The 18,653-nt window shown below is 52.2% G+C and overlaps 1 protein-coding gene across 1 annotated transcript in view; it reads left to right on the forward strand.

Moving 5' to 3' along the window:
* The window catches only part of Blk (BLK proto-oncogene, Src family tyrosine kinase), an 18,213-nt gene extending 6,838 nt beyond the window's left edge, over positions 1–11,375 (forward strand). The window contains exons 6-12 of the mRNA XM_005355534.2: positions 2,519–2,665; positions 3,009–3,161; positions 4,073–4,252; positions 5,309–5,385; positions 8,380–8,530; positions 10,175–10,306; positions 11,170–11,375. Coding sequence (XP_005355591.1) covers positions 2,519–2,665; positions 3,009–3,161; positions 4,073–4,252; positions 5,309–5,385; positions 8,380–8,530; positions 10,175–10,306; positions 11,170–11,375 — 1,046 coding nt within the window. The remainder of the gene's footprint in view (positions 1–2,518; positions 2,666–3,008; positions 3,162–4,072; positions 4,253–5,308; positions 5,386–8,379; positions 8,531–10,174; positions 10,307–11,169) is intronic.
* Positions 11,376–18,653: the final 7,278 nt, after the last annotated feature.

The raw sequence follows: 18,653 nt of genomic DNA on the forward strand, positions 1-18,653 counted from the left end.
AAAAAAAGAAAAAACATCTCAGGCAGAGGCTGGCAGGTCTTAGGAGGTTGGCAGGTGGCCTGTGTCTCGGAGTAGATGGGGCAGTGACTGGTGGATTAGAAGCTGTCAGGTATGGTGGTGCAGGCCTTTAATTCCAGCACTTGGGAAGCAGAAGCTGGTAGATCTTTGTGAATGTGAAGCCAGTCTGGTCTACAAAACGAGTTCCAGGATAGCCAGGGCTGTTACGTAGAGAAACCCAGTCAAAAAAAAACAAAAAAACAAAAAACAAAAACAAAAACAAAACAAAAACGGAGCCAATACCCAAGACTCAGAGATTCAGATCTGTGTGTGGCTGAGTCAGATGCTGCCACCAGCCTCAGGCCACTGCTTCTGCTTCCCTCCCTCCTGTCTGCCATTTTCTAAATAATATTCTCCTACATTCTTCTCCTTGTTTATTTATTATTATTTTTAGAGAGTTTTTCTATGTAGAACAGGCTGACCTTAACCTTGTATTTCTCCTCTTGCTTCTGCTGGGAGCTGGGATTACAGGCATGTACCCATCCAATTGACATTCCTCCTAGTGTCTGTTTTGTTTTGTTTTGGAGACAAGGCCTCACTTGTTTTTGTGGTTCTGGGACTCAAACACTAGTCAATCCCTCTCTCAACTGACCTGTGCCCCAGATCCTTAATGTCCTTCTTATTATAAAATAGGAAGCATGTACAATGTATGCAAAACTGTGAACAATTATAAATTATTCAGAGCAATGAATAAACCCCCATGTAACCACAGCCAGAAGGCAGAACATTCTAGATGTAGAAGAGCCCCTCGCTCCTCCACTGCCTCTTCCCTGAGAAGAGTGATTGGCTTATCTAGAGTCCATTCTTCTGCTGGTTAGCTCTTTGGTTAGCTTTAGGTCCCTGTTAGCTTCCCACCGGGCCGTTCTGCTGCGGTTGTTTTTTCACTTAACACTGTGGGACTCTCCATTATCACACACACATGCTCCCCATAATTCCAAAGCAGAATCCCACAGTGCATGTCAAAGCCACAGCCTTTATTGCAAGCTAAGCGAGAAGCTGCCTCAGGAGCCCCGTGCAACCCTTGGGATGCCCCTCGGCTTCTCAAGCAGCTGGTTATTGGTTTCTGTGTGAGGAGCTACTGACGTCCCGGCTGAGAGGTAGACAGACTCTTCAGTGGTAAGGAATTTGAGAGGAGAGGGTTCAGTGGGGAAGGCAGGAGAGGAGAGAGGGTGATGGAGAGTGAGGATGACTGTAACTCAGCACTTGGGAAGCAAAGGCACATGGGTCTTTGTGAGTTCGAGGCCAGCCTGGTCTATAGAGTGAATTTCAGGACAGCCAAGGGCAACACAGAGAAACCCTGCTTCGGAAAAAAACAAAAAGCAAATTCGTACTTCTCCATATGCCCCAGGCAGCCCAGCCACTCCCCAAAGACAGGAGGTCCCATCGACATGGAGCTGGCAGTATTGGGGTGCCTTTTAAGATTACCCAGTTTCTATAAGGTAGGCAGGACCTTGGATGGCTTCAAGTTTCAGGAGCTACATCTAGTGAAGGAAAGAAAGAAATGCTTTGGCATTTATACAGGTGCAGCATCCCAGCAGGAAAAGCTCTTGACCTCACTGCGCTGGTGTGAGGTCGCTGAACTCAATAGTGCCCGCTCTGGGCCCTTAGAGACAGAGGCATGGTTGCGAGAGCAGGTTGGAGTGGGGAAGTCTGCAGTATCCGATCTAGGGCTAAGGTCCGGGGCAAGGGCTGCAGCAGCTTTAAGGTGTGTTGGACGGGAGTGGGGCCTCTTGGCATTCTTTTGCAAGTGTGTTGTGAGGAACACATAGGCCAAGAAAAGACACAAGCAGGGAAGAGGCTTGAGACACGAAAGCACCCAACGCTATCAGCCTGGACCCGTATCAAGGGCCTCATGCAGCGAAGTGTCCTGGCCTGACCCCTTGTGGCAAAGGGTGGGACTGCGTCTCAAAGGTGCACCCACAGGGAAAGTGGGGGCACCCGGAACCCCAAGCCGGCTGTAAACTTTCAAAGTAACCTCCTTTCAGTGTCTCTATATCTCACAAATAAAGAGTGTGAAAATGGGAGAATCCGTGGCCGTAACCTCTGCGAAATAGCTCATCATGTTTCTGGGAAGAGCATGGAACTAAAGAGCCCAACTGGCCGTTTCTCTGGGGAAGTCATCAGCCCGCAAGTCAAAGATACTAAAGCTCCGAGTCTCCTGGCAACCCTCCATATCTCAGACACTCCAATAGAGGACCCATGTATAGCTGAGAAACGGTCCTGTCTGCCCCAGAGTTCCTGATTCCCGGTAGTTTGGGGACTCGAGGGAAAGTCTGGGTCAGACAGTCACCAAATAGGAAGTGTTTCTGGAAGAGTGGAGCCAGACCAAAGGGAAAGGGGGATTGCCCTGAAATGGCTGAGAACAGAATTGGGGGTACCTTATTCAGCTCACAGGAGCCCCACTTCTAGTCCTGGGTTTTACATTCCTGCCTCACTTCTCTCGTGTCTATTAACCCTCTAGGTGCCTTTTCCCTGTCTGTGAAGGATGTCACCACCCAGGGGGAAGTGGTCAAGCACTATAAGATCCGCTCCCTGGACGACGGTGGCTATTACATCTCTCCTCGGGTCACTTTCCCCACCCTCCAGGCCCTGGTTCAGCACTATTCCAGTAAGAGGTGTCGGGGCAGGAGGGTCCCAGAGGAACTCTCGGGTTCTCTATTGTATGATCCCACACTGTGTGAGTCAACAGGAGGCGGGGGTGTTCACCGAGCCAGACTTAAGGAAATGCCAAGTTTCAGCTTAACGATTCAAAGTCAGCAGCCTAATGCTAGGCATGGGGCTACTTGGAAAGTAACAAGGGCCTGCAGTCTCAGAGAGGGCAGGTTCCAGACACCATGTCCTGCCTGCCACAGTGGGAGGAAAGAGACAAAGGACAGAGCTGGGGGACAGTGTGGTTCCTAAGGGAAGTCTCCTCTGATGGCCTCTAGCTTCTCTTTTCTTCCCTGATACAGAGAAAGGGGATGGTTTGTGCCAGAAGTTGACCCTGCCCTGTGTGAGCCCAGCCCCCAAGAACCCCTGGGCACAGGATGAATGGGAAATCCCCAGGCAGTCTCTCAAGCTGGTCCGGAAACTTGGGTCTGGGCAGTTTGGAGAAGTCTGGATGGGTGAGTGGTGGCATCCCAGGTTCCCTCTCTCTATTCTGTGTTCTGAGCCTGAAGTGGCCATGGGGACAGATGGCTCCATATGAGCAGTGCACCCCCTTCTCTGAGGTGCCTGTGAGGGGCAGACACACAGCTGTGGACCTTTACAGATGAGCTAATAAGGCCCCGATGCCAAGGGATTCACATTGTTGCTCTATCTTCTTTGCAACAGAAGAGAATCAAATCCAGATCTCCCTAAATTTAAGCCAGTTCCTCTTTCATTCCCAATTGGCTGCTAGCTTTGCGGCTGGCTTACGTGTGCTCAACCATTCTGTCAGGTCCTCTTAGCTCCAACTGTCCAGGCAGACGCCGTACATCAGGCACTAGGAGCCAAGAACCAGGACACAGGAGCTCGGGGCTCTATATAAACAGAAGCCATGCTTGCCCCAGCGCTCACACTGTTCCATCATAGCTGCCACCTGCTGCTAACTTACAGCGCTATCCATACAGAACATACGGCCCTTTATCTTATTCTGCTCTGGTCCATGTCTCCGGGGCACAAGTTCAAAGCCCCATTCTGATGCCTCCCAGAATCTCACACCCAGAACTGAGACACCTGTGGTTGGAGATGCAGACGTGGGCTCCTCACAAGGCTCACGACCCTGGAAAGCGCAAGTCCTGGCTATTAACTTACACCCTTTAGTGGGTGTCATCCCTTTCCCTCAGACTGTGTGAATCCCACCACAGCCTGAGGCTCCATCATGGGGCTTGCAGCGACAAACTGGCATCTTACACAAGACATGTACTCCCATCATCTCCCTCAGGGACTGCGTGTTCCCACTTGGACCTTGGGCCCACCAAGAGTAGGGCTTGAATCTGTGGTGAAGGGTTTTCTTCAACGTCTGAGTGGCTCCTTCATTCTCCTGCCCCGTCAGGTTATTACAAAAACAATGTGAAGGTGGCCGTCAAGACTCTGAAGGAGGGGACCATGTCTCCAGAAGCGTTCCTGGGCGAGGCCAACGTGATGAAAAGCCTGCAGCACGAGAGGCTGGTCCGTCTCTACGCCGTGGTCACCAGAGAGCCCATCTACATCGTCACCGAGTACATGGCCAGAGGTGGGACCCCTCCCCCTCTCTACGGGACAGGTCTTAGAAGGCAAAAAACAATAGTAGAGCATGGTGGCAGGTTTGTCTGGCCTGCAGGTTCCTATGGGGATCTGTAAGCTTGATCTTATGAGAAGGGAGGCTGAGAAACATGGTAGAATCATTTTCCCAGAGCCATGTTCTCAGCTCAGGGGAAGCTCAGCCTTCTAGAGCACGGGTTTTGTTTCTGGAGTGTGTTTTCCACTCCCAGAGCATGCCCTGTGTTTCCAGACCTCGGTTTGTTTGTTTGTTTGTTTGTTTGTTTGTTTGTTTCTGGGGCACACACATCATGCTTTGATCCCTGCTATGATGCACAGAGCTTTGCACAGTAGGAAGAGCCATAGGCTGGGCATCCAAAGGTGGATCGAATAACCCAGTTCCGCTTCCTGGTTATGGGAACTCTGGCAAAACTATGAACATTTCACAATATGAGTGACAAGGGAAATGGTACTTGGCAGCCTCTGTATGGGGCCTGGCAGCTTCTGCAGTGTTTCCCCAGGGGACAGCTGGCCGGGGATGAGACCTGAGTCTACCTTCCACCTAAGGGATCTCACCACTCCTGTAGCCTGCAGGTCCTTAATGTGACTATGCTAACTATAATCATTGCCACCAAGGGAGTCAGCATCACAGGCTGTGCTGGGTGCTTGCCTCCTGGCTGAATTTTCAAGAGCACCTACCTGGCAGTGGACTTGGTGAAGGACCCACAATTTTTTAAGCCTGCAGCAGCTCTCCCTTCTGGTGTCTTCTTGTTAACACTTTCCTCCGGGGACACCTCCCTCAAGGAGGGAAGTGGACCAAGAAAGACACCCGGAACATGATGCTGGAAAAGAACACTAACCTTAGGCCCAGCTCTGCTGCCCCAAAAGACCCCAGGCACGTCCCTAAACTTGCCTGAGAACTGACTTTTGGAAGTCTAGGGGTGAGTGTTTCTGTGAAGTATGAGGCTCCTCAGCCATAGGCAGACCCTCCACGGACCAGGAGAGCGGAGCCAGGGTCACCACTATGCAGTTACTGTCTCTCTTTTCCTAGGATGCTTGCTGGATTTTCTGAAGACGGATGAAGGCAGCAGATTGTCCCTTCCCAGGCTGATTGACATGTCAGCCCAGGTTGGTGTGCTATGAAGCCGAAGAGGCCTGGAGGGATGATCCCCCTCCCCCAGGCTTTGAATCCCCTGGTGAGAGGCTGTGTTAGTCAGACGTGGGCTGGGCTGTGAAGGACAGAAAGCCTGAAGTACTAAATGCATAAGTACCTAGAGGTGGACAGGTGAGAGGCTCTGCCCCCTGGTGTCTTCCGCTGGGTACAGAATCTTAGCATGGAATGGTATCTTACTATGCCCAGTGGTTGCTGGCTTTACTACCTGCCTCTTGGCCAGCAAGAAGGGGATGAGGATAAAATCCCATCTTCTTCACTCTAGGGACATTCCCATTACATTTGCTTTTGCATGTCCTCCCCTCTCCACTTGCCTCCATGACCCACTTGGCTGCAAGGGAGTCTGGGAAATGTAGTTCTAATTCTGGGCAGCCATGATGGGATAAGATAGTTCTCTTAGGAAGGTAGAGAGGGCAGTGGTGTTGGAAAGTGAGGGAAGAGGCAAGAATTCTGTTTAGTAGTAGGCAGGTATACTTTGCTCTGACTTAGTTCTTCAACATACCTGTCTTGATCCAGGACTGGTAAGTCTTGGTGCAGCCCTAGAACTGGCCTAGCCTGATGGGCAGGCATGAGCCCCTCAGAGTAAAAGGGATATAATTTTCTAGGCACGCACACACGCACACACTCAACGCGCGCGCGCGCGCACACACACACATACACACACACACACACACACACGTCTATCACCATCAGAGACTTCCAGACCTCAACAGTCCTGGACTGACCTTTGGTTCTCTCTGGGTCCATGTATAGATGTCTCCAACTTTGGTGAGGCAAGAGCAGAATCAAGGTGGGGCGGTATCGGTATCTTTCTCTCCTGGGGATGGATTCTAGCTGAGGGGGGTCTAACTGGCAGGAAGACACATCTGGTGGCTCTGAGTGCAGCTGTCAAAACTGGAACTCTCAGCAAGAAAGCTGTGGTCTGTGGTCAGTGTGCGAGACGCACTGCCAACACCTTACAGAGCTGAGAAGGGGAACCTTCCTGCCCACACTTTAACCCACTTGCCCGCTTGCCCACTTTAACTTCCTCCGCTGTCCCATATTATCTGCAGCTGGTATCAAACTCAGGAACTGAGGTCACACTGTCTTTTTTCCGCTGGGGTAGCAGAGACCTGCCGAGGCAGCTGGTAGGGTGGGTGCAGAAAGTTCACCCCCGCCTCTGGGTTTGAGGAAGGCACTTGATGCTCAGGATCCCATCATCCCGTTTCCTTATCTTTCCTTGCCCACTCTCTTTTCACTCCACCACACAAAGACCCTCCCCCCAAGGAAAAACTGGGTCCTCTCCATGTGGCCTCTGCAATCACAAGGACAGTGCCTGCCCAGTGCCCTATCATACCCGTCTATTCTGTGCGGATTGTCTTGGACTCTCCCTGTCCACAGATTCCCAGCCAGTGCCCAGGACCCGCCCTCCTTGTCAGAGGTCATTTCCACCAAGGCTTTCCTGGACAAGGGATGTTATGGGCTCTGCTCTTGGACCGTTCATTGCTCATCAATGGATGAAGAAGCCTTTTTGTGTCCTCGGTTACAAAACAGCAACGAAGAGAGCTGCTAGAGAGCCCAGGCTCTCGCCCCTGTAGCATCTTTTCCACAGAGCCGTCTGGCCCACTGTCTTCTATGTTCACATAGTTTCTTTTTTCTAACGCTGACCAACACGTGTTACATAAGAACACCACCGGAGCTGCCCCGGTAGAAACTGTGTAGGCTCAGGCTCTCCGCTTCTCACAGCCTCGCCCTAGCAAACACATACTGACTGAGTGGTTTCCCAAGGGAGTGAAGGAGCAAAGGAGGGGACTCATGCATGTAGCTGGGCATGCGGAAACAGAAGCTGTGGAACCAGGGACTGGGGTGTGGCTCGGTAGGAGAGAAGCTACGAGTGTGTGTACCTGAGTTCCTGGGCAAGTAGGTTCCCATCAAAGGCTGACATCCTGCAGGGACAGATGAGAGCTGAGGTCTCTTCATCCATCCATCAGTGAGTGGCTAAAGCCTGAATGACTTGGTGCAGGTGATGGCTCCTCTTCCATGAGAATCTCTGTTCCCTGGATTCCACCCTTCCCCCACAAGGGTTCACTCGGGGCAGGGACAGGTCCAGGGCCTCAGCTGTAGTCAGCTTACTGGACACTAGCCCTAACTCTACGTCCTGAGATGATCTCTGATGTTGCAGGTCAGACCGTGTTGGAGGAGGCCGCTTGTTCTTCCTGACTGTCCGGCTGTCTTAGACCCAAAATAATCACACAGAAACTGTATTCATTAAATCACTGCTTGGCCCATTAGCTCTACCTCCTTATTGGCTAACTCTTACATTAATTTAACCCACTTCTATTAATCTGTGTACCGCCACATGGCAGTGGCATCTGGCAAAGTTTCGGTATGTCTGACTCCAGGGGTGGCTCCACGGCAGCTCTCTGACTCCGCCCTTTTTTCCCAGCATTCAGACTAGCTTTCCCTGCCTATCTAAGTTCTGCCTTGCTATAGATCCAAAGCGGTTTCTTTATTTATTAATGGTAATCACAGCACACAGAGGGGACTCCCACATCAAGACTGTGACCCACATACACACTAAGGAAGTGACACAGCCTGTCAGACATTAGTGATCCCAAGGCATGGGTGGCTCCTCTGAGAGAAATGTCCTCTGAGAGCAGTCCTGTCCTTCCCTGCTAACCCTGTACACCCTGTTCATTCCTTCTTCTCCATCTCCCATAACCACAGACTTCCTTTGCTATTCCTGGCCTGTGGAACCTTGGATACAGTTGCCTGGGACGGGAGGACAGGGGTGGGGATGGCAGTCCAGCTGTTTGACGAGAGCTTCTCTGCTGCCCTGGGCTCTGGGCTGGTCTCATGGGGAGAGGTGGGTGCTTCCCCTCATTACCTGACAGGGGATGTGAGGCTGGCCCCACATCCAGGCTGGAGGGCTCCGTTCTTGCTGCCCTTCACCATGTGACCCATTCTCTCAGATCGCAGAAGGGATGGCTTACATAGAGCGCATGAACTCCATCCACCGTGACCTGCGGGCAGCCAACATCCTGGTATCTGAGACCTTGTGTTGCAAAATCGCTGACTTCGGCTTGGCCAGGATCATTGACAGTGAATACACTGCCCAAGAGGGTGAGCAGACTCCCCCCCCCCCTCAACCTTTAAACTTCTCAATTCCCTGGGGCCCCCTCGAATGCCTCCTTGGTCTGGGAGATGAGTCGGGAGACCCATGGGCCTTGCGTTTGCCATGACGCTGGCCTTTTCCCAGCTCGTTCATCACTTCCTTACCCTGGATAGAAGAGGGGGTGGGGCAGAGAAGCACCTCAGGTGTAGGAGCACCTTGGGACTCCTCATTCAGAATGGCCTTAGAATGCTGAATATCTCCTGGAGACTGCAGCGCACTTGGATCGAGCAAAGGGTCTGAGGAATCCTGCAATGGCGCTTAATTCCCATGTGTTTCACCTCCTGATCCCCCAACTGAGTTGCGAGAATTTTTTTTTCCCACCCAGTTCCTATCACCCTCCTGTGGAAGGAGGATGTCATGGAGCACAACTTGGAAAACAGGGCTCAAACGAAACCTAAGCATCCGACTCTGGTACCCGAGTAAGGGGCGCTACAGAGCACTCTGCCCTGTTAATATGAATGAGGAAAACTGACTTTGCCAGGAGACTCCGGTGCGCTGAGCAAGCAAGCAGTATCAGCTGAATGTGCGCTAAACAGTGGATTCAGGAGGATAGCCAAGGCTTGGGGATCCGTTCCTCTCCTCAGGGAACTTCAGGCTGGCCCCTGGGACTGAGAAAACAGTGTTAAGCCTGAGGTACCGGCTGTGGGCTTTGCCATCCTCCCACACAGTGGCCCTCAGAGGTGCGTCTGTGTGCCAGGGTTTCCTTTTGCAGGAAAGGACCGGCTAAGACATAGAGCAGTTAAAATGGCTCTCCCTTGCCATGGTCCCTGCTACTAAACTAGGCCATATGAGATAGGAAAGGATCCTTCCATCCCAGATGGAAATGCACAGGGCTGGAGACAGTTTGGTTTGCAGAGAGCTTCCCCAGCATGCATAAAGCCTTTGGTTCCATATCTAACACAAACAGGGCATGGTGGGGCATAGCTATAATCCCAGCTCTCAGAAGGCTGTGGCAGGAGGATCAAGAGTTTAAGAGTATCCTTGGCTACATCAAGTTTGAGGCCAGTCTGGGATACACAAGACCCTATCTCCAAAACCCAAAACGAAGTGACCCTGAGGGTTGACACGTTTTAAGAACACCTAAGGTTGTGGCCAACAACTGTATCTTCCCATATCCGTGTGTATCCAATGTCCACATCCTGAAAGGCCCCCAGCGGGGACAGATAGGAAGGGGCTGGATGTAATTGATTTTTCTTTGGGTCGCCAGCCCACAAGCAATGACACGGAGGCTTATGAACTTGTGAAAGCTCGGCCTTAGCTTCATCTTGTCCTGTTAGCTCTTATAACTTAAATTAACCTGCTTTTATTAACATACACTTTACCATGTGGCTTCTTACCTTTCTTTCACTCTGTATGTTCAACTTCCTCCATGTCTCATTAGTATCTCCTCTGGACCTCAATTATCTCCTCCTACTTCCTCTTTCTGCCTGGAAGTCCCACCTACACCTGCTGCCTAACCATTGGTTGTTCAATTCTTTATTACACCAAACAATACATTTTCACACTGGGTACAGATATCCCACAACGATGGGTTGCCGTTGGATGAGGGTAGAGAGCTGACAGTCCCTGAAGCTAATGCACTTTCCTGGCAGGGGCCAAGTTCCCCATCAAGTGGACTGCCCCAGAGGCCATCCACTTCGGGGTGTTCACCATCAAGGCTGATGTATGGTCCTTCGGAGTCCTGCTGATGGAGATCATCACGTATGGGCGTGTTCCCTACCCAGGTAGGTTCTGTCCCTGGAACTTCTCGCTATCCTCCTGGAGCATCCTGGTGGTGGCTCCCCAGGCTCAGTGCCTATAGGTACCACACACTGGTCATGGCAGGTCCTCTCCTCCCACAGAGCTGACGTGGATCTCCAGGAGAAAGCGTAGTGGGTGTCAGGGGACAGCTTGTAGGTAGAGGACAAGATTGTCAGCTTCACCTTGTCCCTGAGGGTGGGATCTCCAGAGTCATATCCTGACATGAGGAACTGGGCTCCTGCCTATGAGGGTCCAGGCAGCAGCTGCGGGTGCATGTTTTCCACAGTGTCCATCTTCGGCAAATACTTACGTAGGTCACATCCAGAAGAAGCTGCCTATGATCACCGGAAACCCTACAGTTCCTTCTCAACTCTTCTCCAAACAGTGGAAAGCAAAAGACATCCTTAAATATGTCACCAGGGCTGAGGAGATGGCTCAGGGGTGTCACACATACACACACACACACACACAGAGAGAGAGGGGGGGAGGAAGGGAGGGAGGGAGGGAGGGGGAGAGAGAGAGAGAGAATGAATTAGGAAAAGATTAGGATGACCCCAGAGCCAGATGTAATGGCTCAAGCTTGTGATGCCAGCACTTGGGAGACAGAGACAAAGCTCTTGAGTTCAAGGCTAGCCTGGGTTACTCAAGAAAACCCTGTCTTTAAAAACAAAAACTAAAACAAAACAAAGTGGTACAACCCCCACACCTATGTGACCTTCCAGGGTTAGAGTGGCCATAGCGTGTCAGAGCCCGCTCTCTCCCATCTAGTCTTGGTCTACTGCCCCCAGAGCCAGCGGCTGCACCCCTGGAGTATCTCCCCTGAAGCACCCTGTCTGCCCTCCTGCAGGGATGAGTAACCCCGAGGTCATCCGCAGCCTGGAGCAAGGCTATCGCATGCCATGCCCGGAGACGTGTCCGCCAGAGTTGTACCGTGACATCATCACCGAGTGCTGGCGAGGCCGGCCTGAGGAGCGACCCACCTTTGAGTTTCTGCAGTCGGTGCTGGAGGACTTCTACACAGCCACGGAGGGCCAGTATGAGCTGCAGCCCTAGGCACCCACAGGCTCTGCAGGGCTCCCTGCCTGAGCCTCCTGCTAGACACTTACTTGGGGTTAATTGTTCACACCTGGCTCCTCTGCTAGACCAGACAGGCTGTAAAGTCAGGATGGAATGGCTTACCTACTTCTCAAGTGAGGGAACCAGGAGACTTCATGGTCGGGCGTGGACTCTGAAGGCAGATCCCTGGTCCACCCTTCACCGGCCGTGTGCCTTTGGACGTGTTACCTAGCCACTCTGTGTCTCCTATTCCTTACATGTAAAACAAGAAAAGATTGTATTAGAACTTCCCTACAATTGTGTTCAGTCCCGGGAGGGGGCTGAGAGCTCAGCCTGAACTGTAAATGATGGACAATGTGTAAGGCTGTCGTAACCCAGAGGGTGGCTGATGGCAGACACCAGAGTTCCTGCTTCTCTGGGCTTCAGAGCCTCAATAGCATGTGCCTCCCTGTCTGCTGCTCCGGAACCACGGGCCAGTCCTCCAGGTAGTCCTGGCCTGGCTGTGTCCCGCACTTTGGGACTTGTCTATAATAAACTCATGAGCGTTTTACATCTTTCCAGTTCTTTACTGGTGACACAATCAGACATGACACCCGAAGTGTGTGTAGGAGTTGGGGAGCCCCCTGAGCGCCATCTTCCATCCAATTTCCGGAAAAAAAAAAAAAAAAAAAAACCCACTGGACACAACCGACAATGTCTGTTCTGGCCAGCAGGTGGCAGTCTCACCCCACAAACCCTTGGTTTGGAATTCCTGGGCTCCATAGAAGCCTTGTGCTCTGAGTTCCCCCAAAACACGGACAGACAACCACAAGACGGGGTGGGGAATCCCCCTAAGAGTGGAGACTCTCTCACTGTTTTTCTGTCTCCCATGTATTCTGTTTTGTTTTGTTATATAGGGCTTTTTTTTTTTGCGGGGGGAGGGAGGAGAGGGCAGCAATTTAAGACTGTAGAAAGAGTCCATTCTCCATAAATCATAACCATAAACCCTCAGCCCTTTAAGTTATTAACATCTCGCAATAGTGAGCACACTTACTCCTCCTGAGGGCCTGATACTGACACACTTTACATCGGGGTTCACGCGCTACACTCACAGAACCACAAAGACATGAATCCATCAAGCCCAGATTAAAAAGAGAAGTCTTCCTGACCTAGGCGTCTCCCAGTAGCTCCTCTGCCTTAAGCCTCCATGCATGCGAGGTTACAGGCACCCACAATGATGTTCGGCATTTTACATGGTCACTGGGGATTCAAACTCAAGTCCTTATGTGTGCGGAACCAGCGTTCACTTAAGCCTGCTCCGTGGCCTGTGGCTTCATAGTTAAATATCTCCAGCTGGCACTAATGACCGCCCAGGATCCAGATGTGGGCCCCTAGGCCGAGTGGGCTGTTGGGACACATTACTTCTCAAGAGTTCTGGCTCCAGGTGAACGCCCTTCGGCTCTGGTGCAGAGGCCACCTCAAAGGCTGGCTCGCTTAGGCAAAACAGAAGTCCTCCTTCCCTGGGTCAGGTGAGACTGGAGCCCATTATAGCCCGGGAAGAGTTCTCTCCACAAGGAGGCGCACTTTCCCTGCAAATCGAAAGAAGGTTCCCTTGTGTGTTCTCGTTCACAAATTTACACAGGACAAAAGAGCCTTCCACAGCCCTGAAGGCGACAGAGGGGAGGGTGGAGGGGGAAAGCAGAGAAAATAAGAATAGGGAAAAGCATCCCTGGGGGGAGAGCTCATCTTGTTAATGGCAGGGAGGTGGCTATAGAGTGCTGTGTTCTCCCACGGTGGTGGTGGCCAAGACACTGGCAAGGGGCCTGTACCTGTGACATCTGGTCATATGACGGTAACCCCTTTGCCCAGAGCTCTGGTGAAGGATACAGACCGAGTGTGGGAACCCCGGGACCATTATTACCTGAGATAGGCATCTGTTTCCCCAGAAACGAGGCACGCCAACCTATAAATGAGAGACAATGAGTTCTCTGGGATAAGGTGAACCCTGAGTTCAAGTCCAAGCACTTCCTCTCCCAGGATATGTGGTACAGTGCGGCGCACCTCTGAGCCTCAGTTTTCCCATCTGTGAGATGGGCACGCACCAGGTGACAGTTCAGCTGTGGGCAGCACTAATTTCAGAGCCTGTGTTAGAGGGAGCTGCAAGATCGTCTACTCTATCAGTGTTATCGTCACAGAGCAGGCAAGGGGCTCTGGCCTGCACGCTATCACTTCCTGGTATCTCCTTCTGGGCTCCACCCTCTGCCCCTGCACTTCACTGGCTTGCTTTCTTTCACATCTCTTCAGGGCCTGGAGAAATGGACGGCACTTTCCAGGGGTGCAACTTGAGGAAGTGACCCCCGTTCCTCCTTCCTCCAAGCTTGCAGTTCCTTCCGTGTGTGGATGTGTGTGGATGGTGGGGATATACCTCTGTTGAAGGGCTCTTTGAAGTACTTGAGAACACTCTGGAGATACAGTGAGGCTCTCTAGGGCTCCTGAAGCAAAGCGGCTGCGCTCAGGCATTCATTTCTCACCGTCCAGTCACCTGCAGATGTAAGGTCAGAATGTAGCAGAGTCCCACTCCTTCACGGGGCTGAGTACTGGACCACGTAGTAGACATTACACTTATCTTCGTCCCCTTGTCTGTGGGGAAACATATTGTGATAACACAGCTATGAGCCTGTGTGTCTTCTGGGCCCACCGCTGGAGTCAATGGCCATCTGAGGCTTGATTCCAAGGAACCAATATACTGTTACAGATTTGTCATCCGCTGTGTCCCAGCTTCCAGTTCCCCCACATTTTCATGGCCCTTGTGACTTCTGACCTTTTGCTTTGTTCTGTTTTCATAGGACTTGTGCTAATGGGCTGAGGGGGCCGTCCCACATCCGTTGTAATAACCCAAGTCGTCTTGCTTTTTGGTCCCCGGAAGCCCTCAGTCCAGAGGTATTTTGATGGGTGAGATGTGTCACATGCTCCTGGTAGTCTCCCGGTACCTGGGGTCTCTGCACTTTGCTGTCCCACTGACACCAGGCATAGCAGTGTTGTGGGACTGTCTGGGAGGCCCAACTGCGCAGGTCCTGACTAGACCTGTTCAGACCCTGCCTGCTTGATGGGCTGGGCCCCCACTGTCCTGGGGTCCACTGATGAACCTCCAGGGACCCTCACCCGATGTCCCCAGGTGAACCCGCCGCACACATGCTTACATCCCTACTCAGAAGTGTCACTACCAGTCAGGACGTGTGTCTCATTCTGAGTCTTTGTCTCGGAGTGATAGAGAGACAGAAGACAGCGCAGAAGTCAGAGCAGGGAACCGGAGGGAAACCCAGGCCTCCCCCAGGCTCATAGGCATAGCTCACAACCCTGCCGAGTCTGGAGCACCTCTCAAGAAAGGTTGACACCCCACACAGTTTAGAATCTTCCTACCATGCAAATGGGACCTTTATAAGCAGCCAGCATGGAGTATGAAGTGTCAGTTTTGGCAACTTTATTTGCTAAATAAATGAGGAAACTGAGGCACAGAGAGGCTAAGTTTACTCACCTCGCAGCTGGTAAGAGGCAACCATCTTTGGAGAGGGAGTGTGATAGTGTCAGGGTTAGGAAGCTCACGGTGAACTGGATCCAGAAAGGGAGAAGTGACTTCCTCTGATTTTATACAGTCCTCGCTGGCTGCTCTGGCTTCCATGGTTGCCTTGTAAGAGGTAACGGAACACAGTCAAATGCTTTCTGGAAACTTTGCGTCTGCTCCGGAATGAGCTTGAACAAATGAAAAACTGGGGGTCAAACAAGGTGTTTTCCTGAGGACCTGGGGTGGCATAGTGAGATCTGTGTGGCCGGTTACCTCAACTTCTTGGCAACAGATAGTGGCTAGCCCTGGGTTCTTCAGAAAGCAGAAGTAGGTGGTGAAATATACACTTAGGATCTCCAAGCCAGGATGGCTGCTCACTAAGATGTCCTGTTCTCTAGCCAGACACTGGGCACTTCTTATAGACGAGGCTGGCCTCGAACTCACAGAGATCTGCCTGCCTCTGCCTCCCGAGTGCTAGGATTAAAGGCATGCGCCACCACCACCCGGCTTTCTGAGCACTTCTTTTGGAGCACAGGATCGTGTCTCTAGAGCCATTGCTCCTACAAACGAGCTGCATTTGGGCCGGCACAGCTCTGCACAGTCTGTAGGGCCCTCCCGTGCTGTCTGGCCTCCAATGTCTTCCCTTATCTAGACAACATACAGAAAGAGACACCCAGACTGTGGTTCACCACTGTACCCCTAGGAAGAGGGATCAGGACCTTGACTCCCAGCACCCCCTGAATGCCTAGCGCTGCAGGACTCAGTCACAGACCCTAAGGATGGCATTCGCGTGACAAATAAGGAGTTGGGGGATATGCCCCAGTACTAATGAGGCCCCAGGAAACATTTTTATGCAGGTTAAGCAAACTTCTGGTCAGCAAGGGAACCGAGGGGTCATGGAAAATGACAGAAAGCAGGGGAGAGAGGGACAGGTGTTACTGAGGCCTCTAGCCTGGCCGACTCATCTGCTGAATGGTGTCCCAGCTACCCCCTGTCCTGAGTGTCCTTCTTCATTAGGTCACCATCCCATGACTCACAGAACTACAACTCTGCCTGGCATCACTGGAGAGTGTCCAGGACACTGTTGAGTTAAACTTGTGGGTGCAGAAGGCATATATCTAGCTGTCGCGCTTAACCCTGAAGAGGAACACCCAGGAACAGGACAGGGTCCCTCCCGAGGGTAGCTTCTATCTTCACCCTTCTATGAAGCAAGGATATTGTGCTCCCAAACAAGGATGTTAAGATATTCCCCAGGCCAATATTGCTGCCGGTGTGTCACGTGTTCTTCCCAGGCCACTTCTCAGTGTGGTTCCCTCTCAGTTCATCATGAACAAACCGAGACTCTGTGTGTGTCTTGGTTTGTCACGGACAAACCTAGAAGGCGTGATTCCTGCCAGTTTTCCTTGCATGGGACCCTGACATGTGTCCCTGACTCTGCAGAGCCTCCTTCAGCTAGTGTCCTGGGAGAAACGGAACCAGACAATGCAGAAAGCAGGAGCCCGGGCAGGTGACAGCCTCAGAATTCTGGGGGCCTGAACTCAGCCCTCGTCTGACTGTGGCCTCCCTTGCTTGCGATGTGTGGGCAAGCCACAGAAGAACCAGCTGTGAAGGAGTCACCCCTTGGCTCCTCCTCGACTGGACTCGGGGACCCTGGTCAGTTTCTTCTCCATCTTGTGGGGAGTCTGTGTGATGTTTGGAAAGCTTCAGGCCCGGGGTTCTGCATGCAGCTGGAAATCAACAATACACACACATACCCTTCCCTTAGCTACACTTCAAAGTAGAAAGTCTGGCTATAGAGGGGTCACCTCGGGGCCCAGTCTGCCAAACTAGACCCCCCAACCCCTCAACCTGTTCTCCTTCACGTCCACCTTGCGCCTTGGCCCCCGGACCACCAGGCCTGTGTGGGCAGCACGGGCTGATAGTAGAGTCTGACGGAGGCTGACAGGAGCCAGTCTCAGGGATGGAGGAAGATTCCTGAGGACTGATGAGGTGGAGGGAATGCTGCCCAGCAGCTGACAGGGATGGAGGAGGTAGGAGAGAGGGGGGAGTATGCTATCTCAGACGGCTGCCTTCTCGAAGGGCCAGGGTACCATCTAGGGCCATCTCTGTCAAAGCCCTTGCCAGTACCAAGGTCAGCCTGCTCTCTTGGTTAAAATTAGCCTCCTGGTCACTGCCCTGGACTGTGAATGGCCTTTTCCCATGAACCTCTCGGGCCTGGCCTCTCCAAGATCCAACTGGGCTCTGTGCCCTCTGCTCCTCAGAGAGCAGGAGACTACATATAAGACTGTTCCGGAAGTGGTGACAGCAAGGCACAGGCATATACAGGTGTGCGCACAGGCTGCATGCTGCACACGCAACTGTCCAGACTTCCCAGAGACCCCAGGCAGGAAGCGACTGAAATCCACTTAGCTTCTTGTCATCGCTCCCTCGCTATACTGTTTCTCACTCACCTTCCAGGTTTCCAAGTGACAGCCGATGATGTTCCTCAGCATGTCGTCAGCACATAACCCCACCCCACCCCCACTCTCACATACCGTGCGGTGCTTGGTTGTGTCTGAATAAATAAGCCTGGGGCATCAGAAGGCATCCCTGCCCAGGCTCTGCCCGCTGGTGAGCTAGGCATTGTCTGTTTCCCACTATGCCCCAGCCCATGGCACAGGAAGGGATCCATTGTGTTTGAGCTTTATGCTCGAATGGTGGGGGAGCCAATGTGCCACTCTTTTCCCACAGCCCATAGATAGTGACATGCTAAATCTGAACAACTCAGCGGAGCAGGGCTCAGTCCTGGTCAGAGTTCCAAACAGAATCTCACAGCTTACAAATCTGGGCCAGACAAGTGCAGGCTCCAGCCTGCTTGCCATGTGGCCTTCTACAAGGCAGTCAGTCCCAAGTGCAGCTTCCCTCTGCATTCTCGAAGCAGGGGCTGGGTCCTTGGGACCACAGCATGCAGCCCTGGAAGGGGGCTGTTAGGATTTTCCAGGTTGAGTTTTCCTGGGGAAAACTATGAATTAAACGGCCTGAAGTCGATGCCCTGCTGGAGACTCTCTGAGTGACCTCTGATCAAAGTTAAAGTGCGTGTCACCGGGGAAGAAAATATTTGCAGTGCCTGTATAACAAAGGATTACTGCAAAGAAAACCCAAGGTGGGGGAGCGGAGGGGGGGCTTCCTGTTCCTAAACACCCTGGAGACAAGAAGCGATAAGACAGGGGCAGTGCCTGGGAGAGCCTCGCAGAGCCTGGAAACGGAAAAGGGGCTTGGTGTGCCCGCGCAAGGGATACAGCAAACAACACAGGTGCATCGCGTTCTGCAGAGAGACAGCAGGGTGGCGTTTGTGCCACCATTACACAGGGCAGAGGAAGCAGGAAGTCATCTTTGTCCCAAGGTTGATGGGAGTGCTCTGTGATCAGGCTCAGCAGGTTGTGTGTGTCCCTGCACGCACACTCGCACGAGCACACACACAGACACACACACTTATGGGTTTGTTGCACATCTGGAAGGCTACCTTCAGCAAAGCATTTCCCCAAAGAGGAATAGCAGAACTTGTCTACCAATGCTTTAACGTTCAAAGATGGGAAAATCGCAACAGGGATGTTAAGCTGCTTTCTCATGGATGGGCTCTTCAACGTGTGAAGATGGGAAGACGTGAATGGCAGGATGGGAAGCAGAAATCCTTCCTGCTCCAATTAAACGCACCAATCATATCTTTGTTAGCCTTGGGCTCATGTGCAAGACAG

This window comes from Microtus ochrogaster, chromosome 17 (assembly GCF_000317375.1).
Source record: "Microtus ochrogaster isolate Prairie Vole_2 chromosome 17, MicOch1.0, whole genome shotgun sequence".
Classification (NCBI taxonomy): domain Eukaryota; kingdom Metazoa; phylum Chordata; class Mammalia; order Rodentia; family Cricetidae; genus Microtus; species Microtus ochrogaster.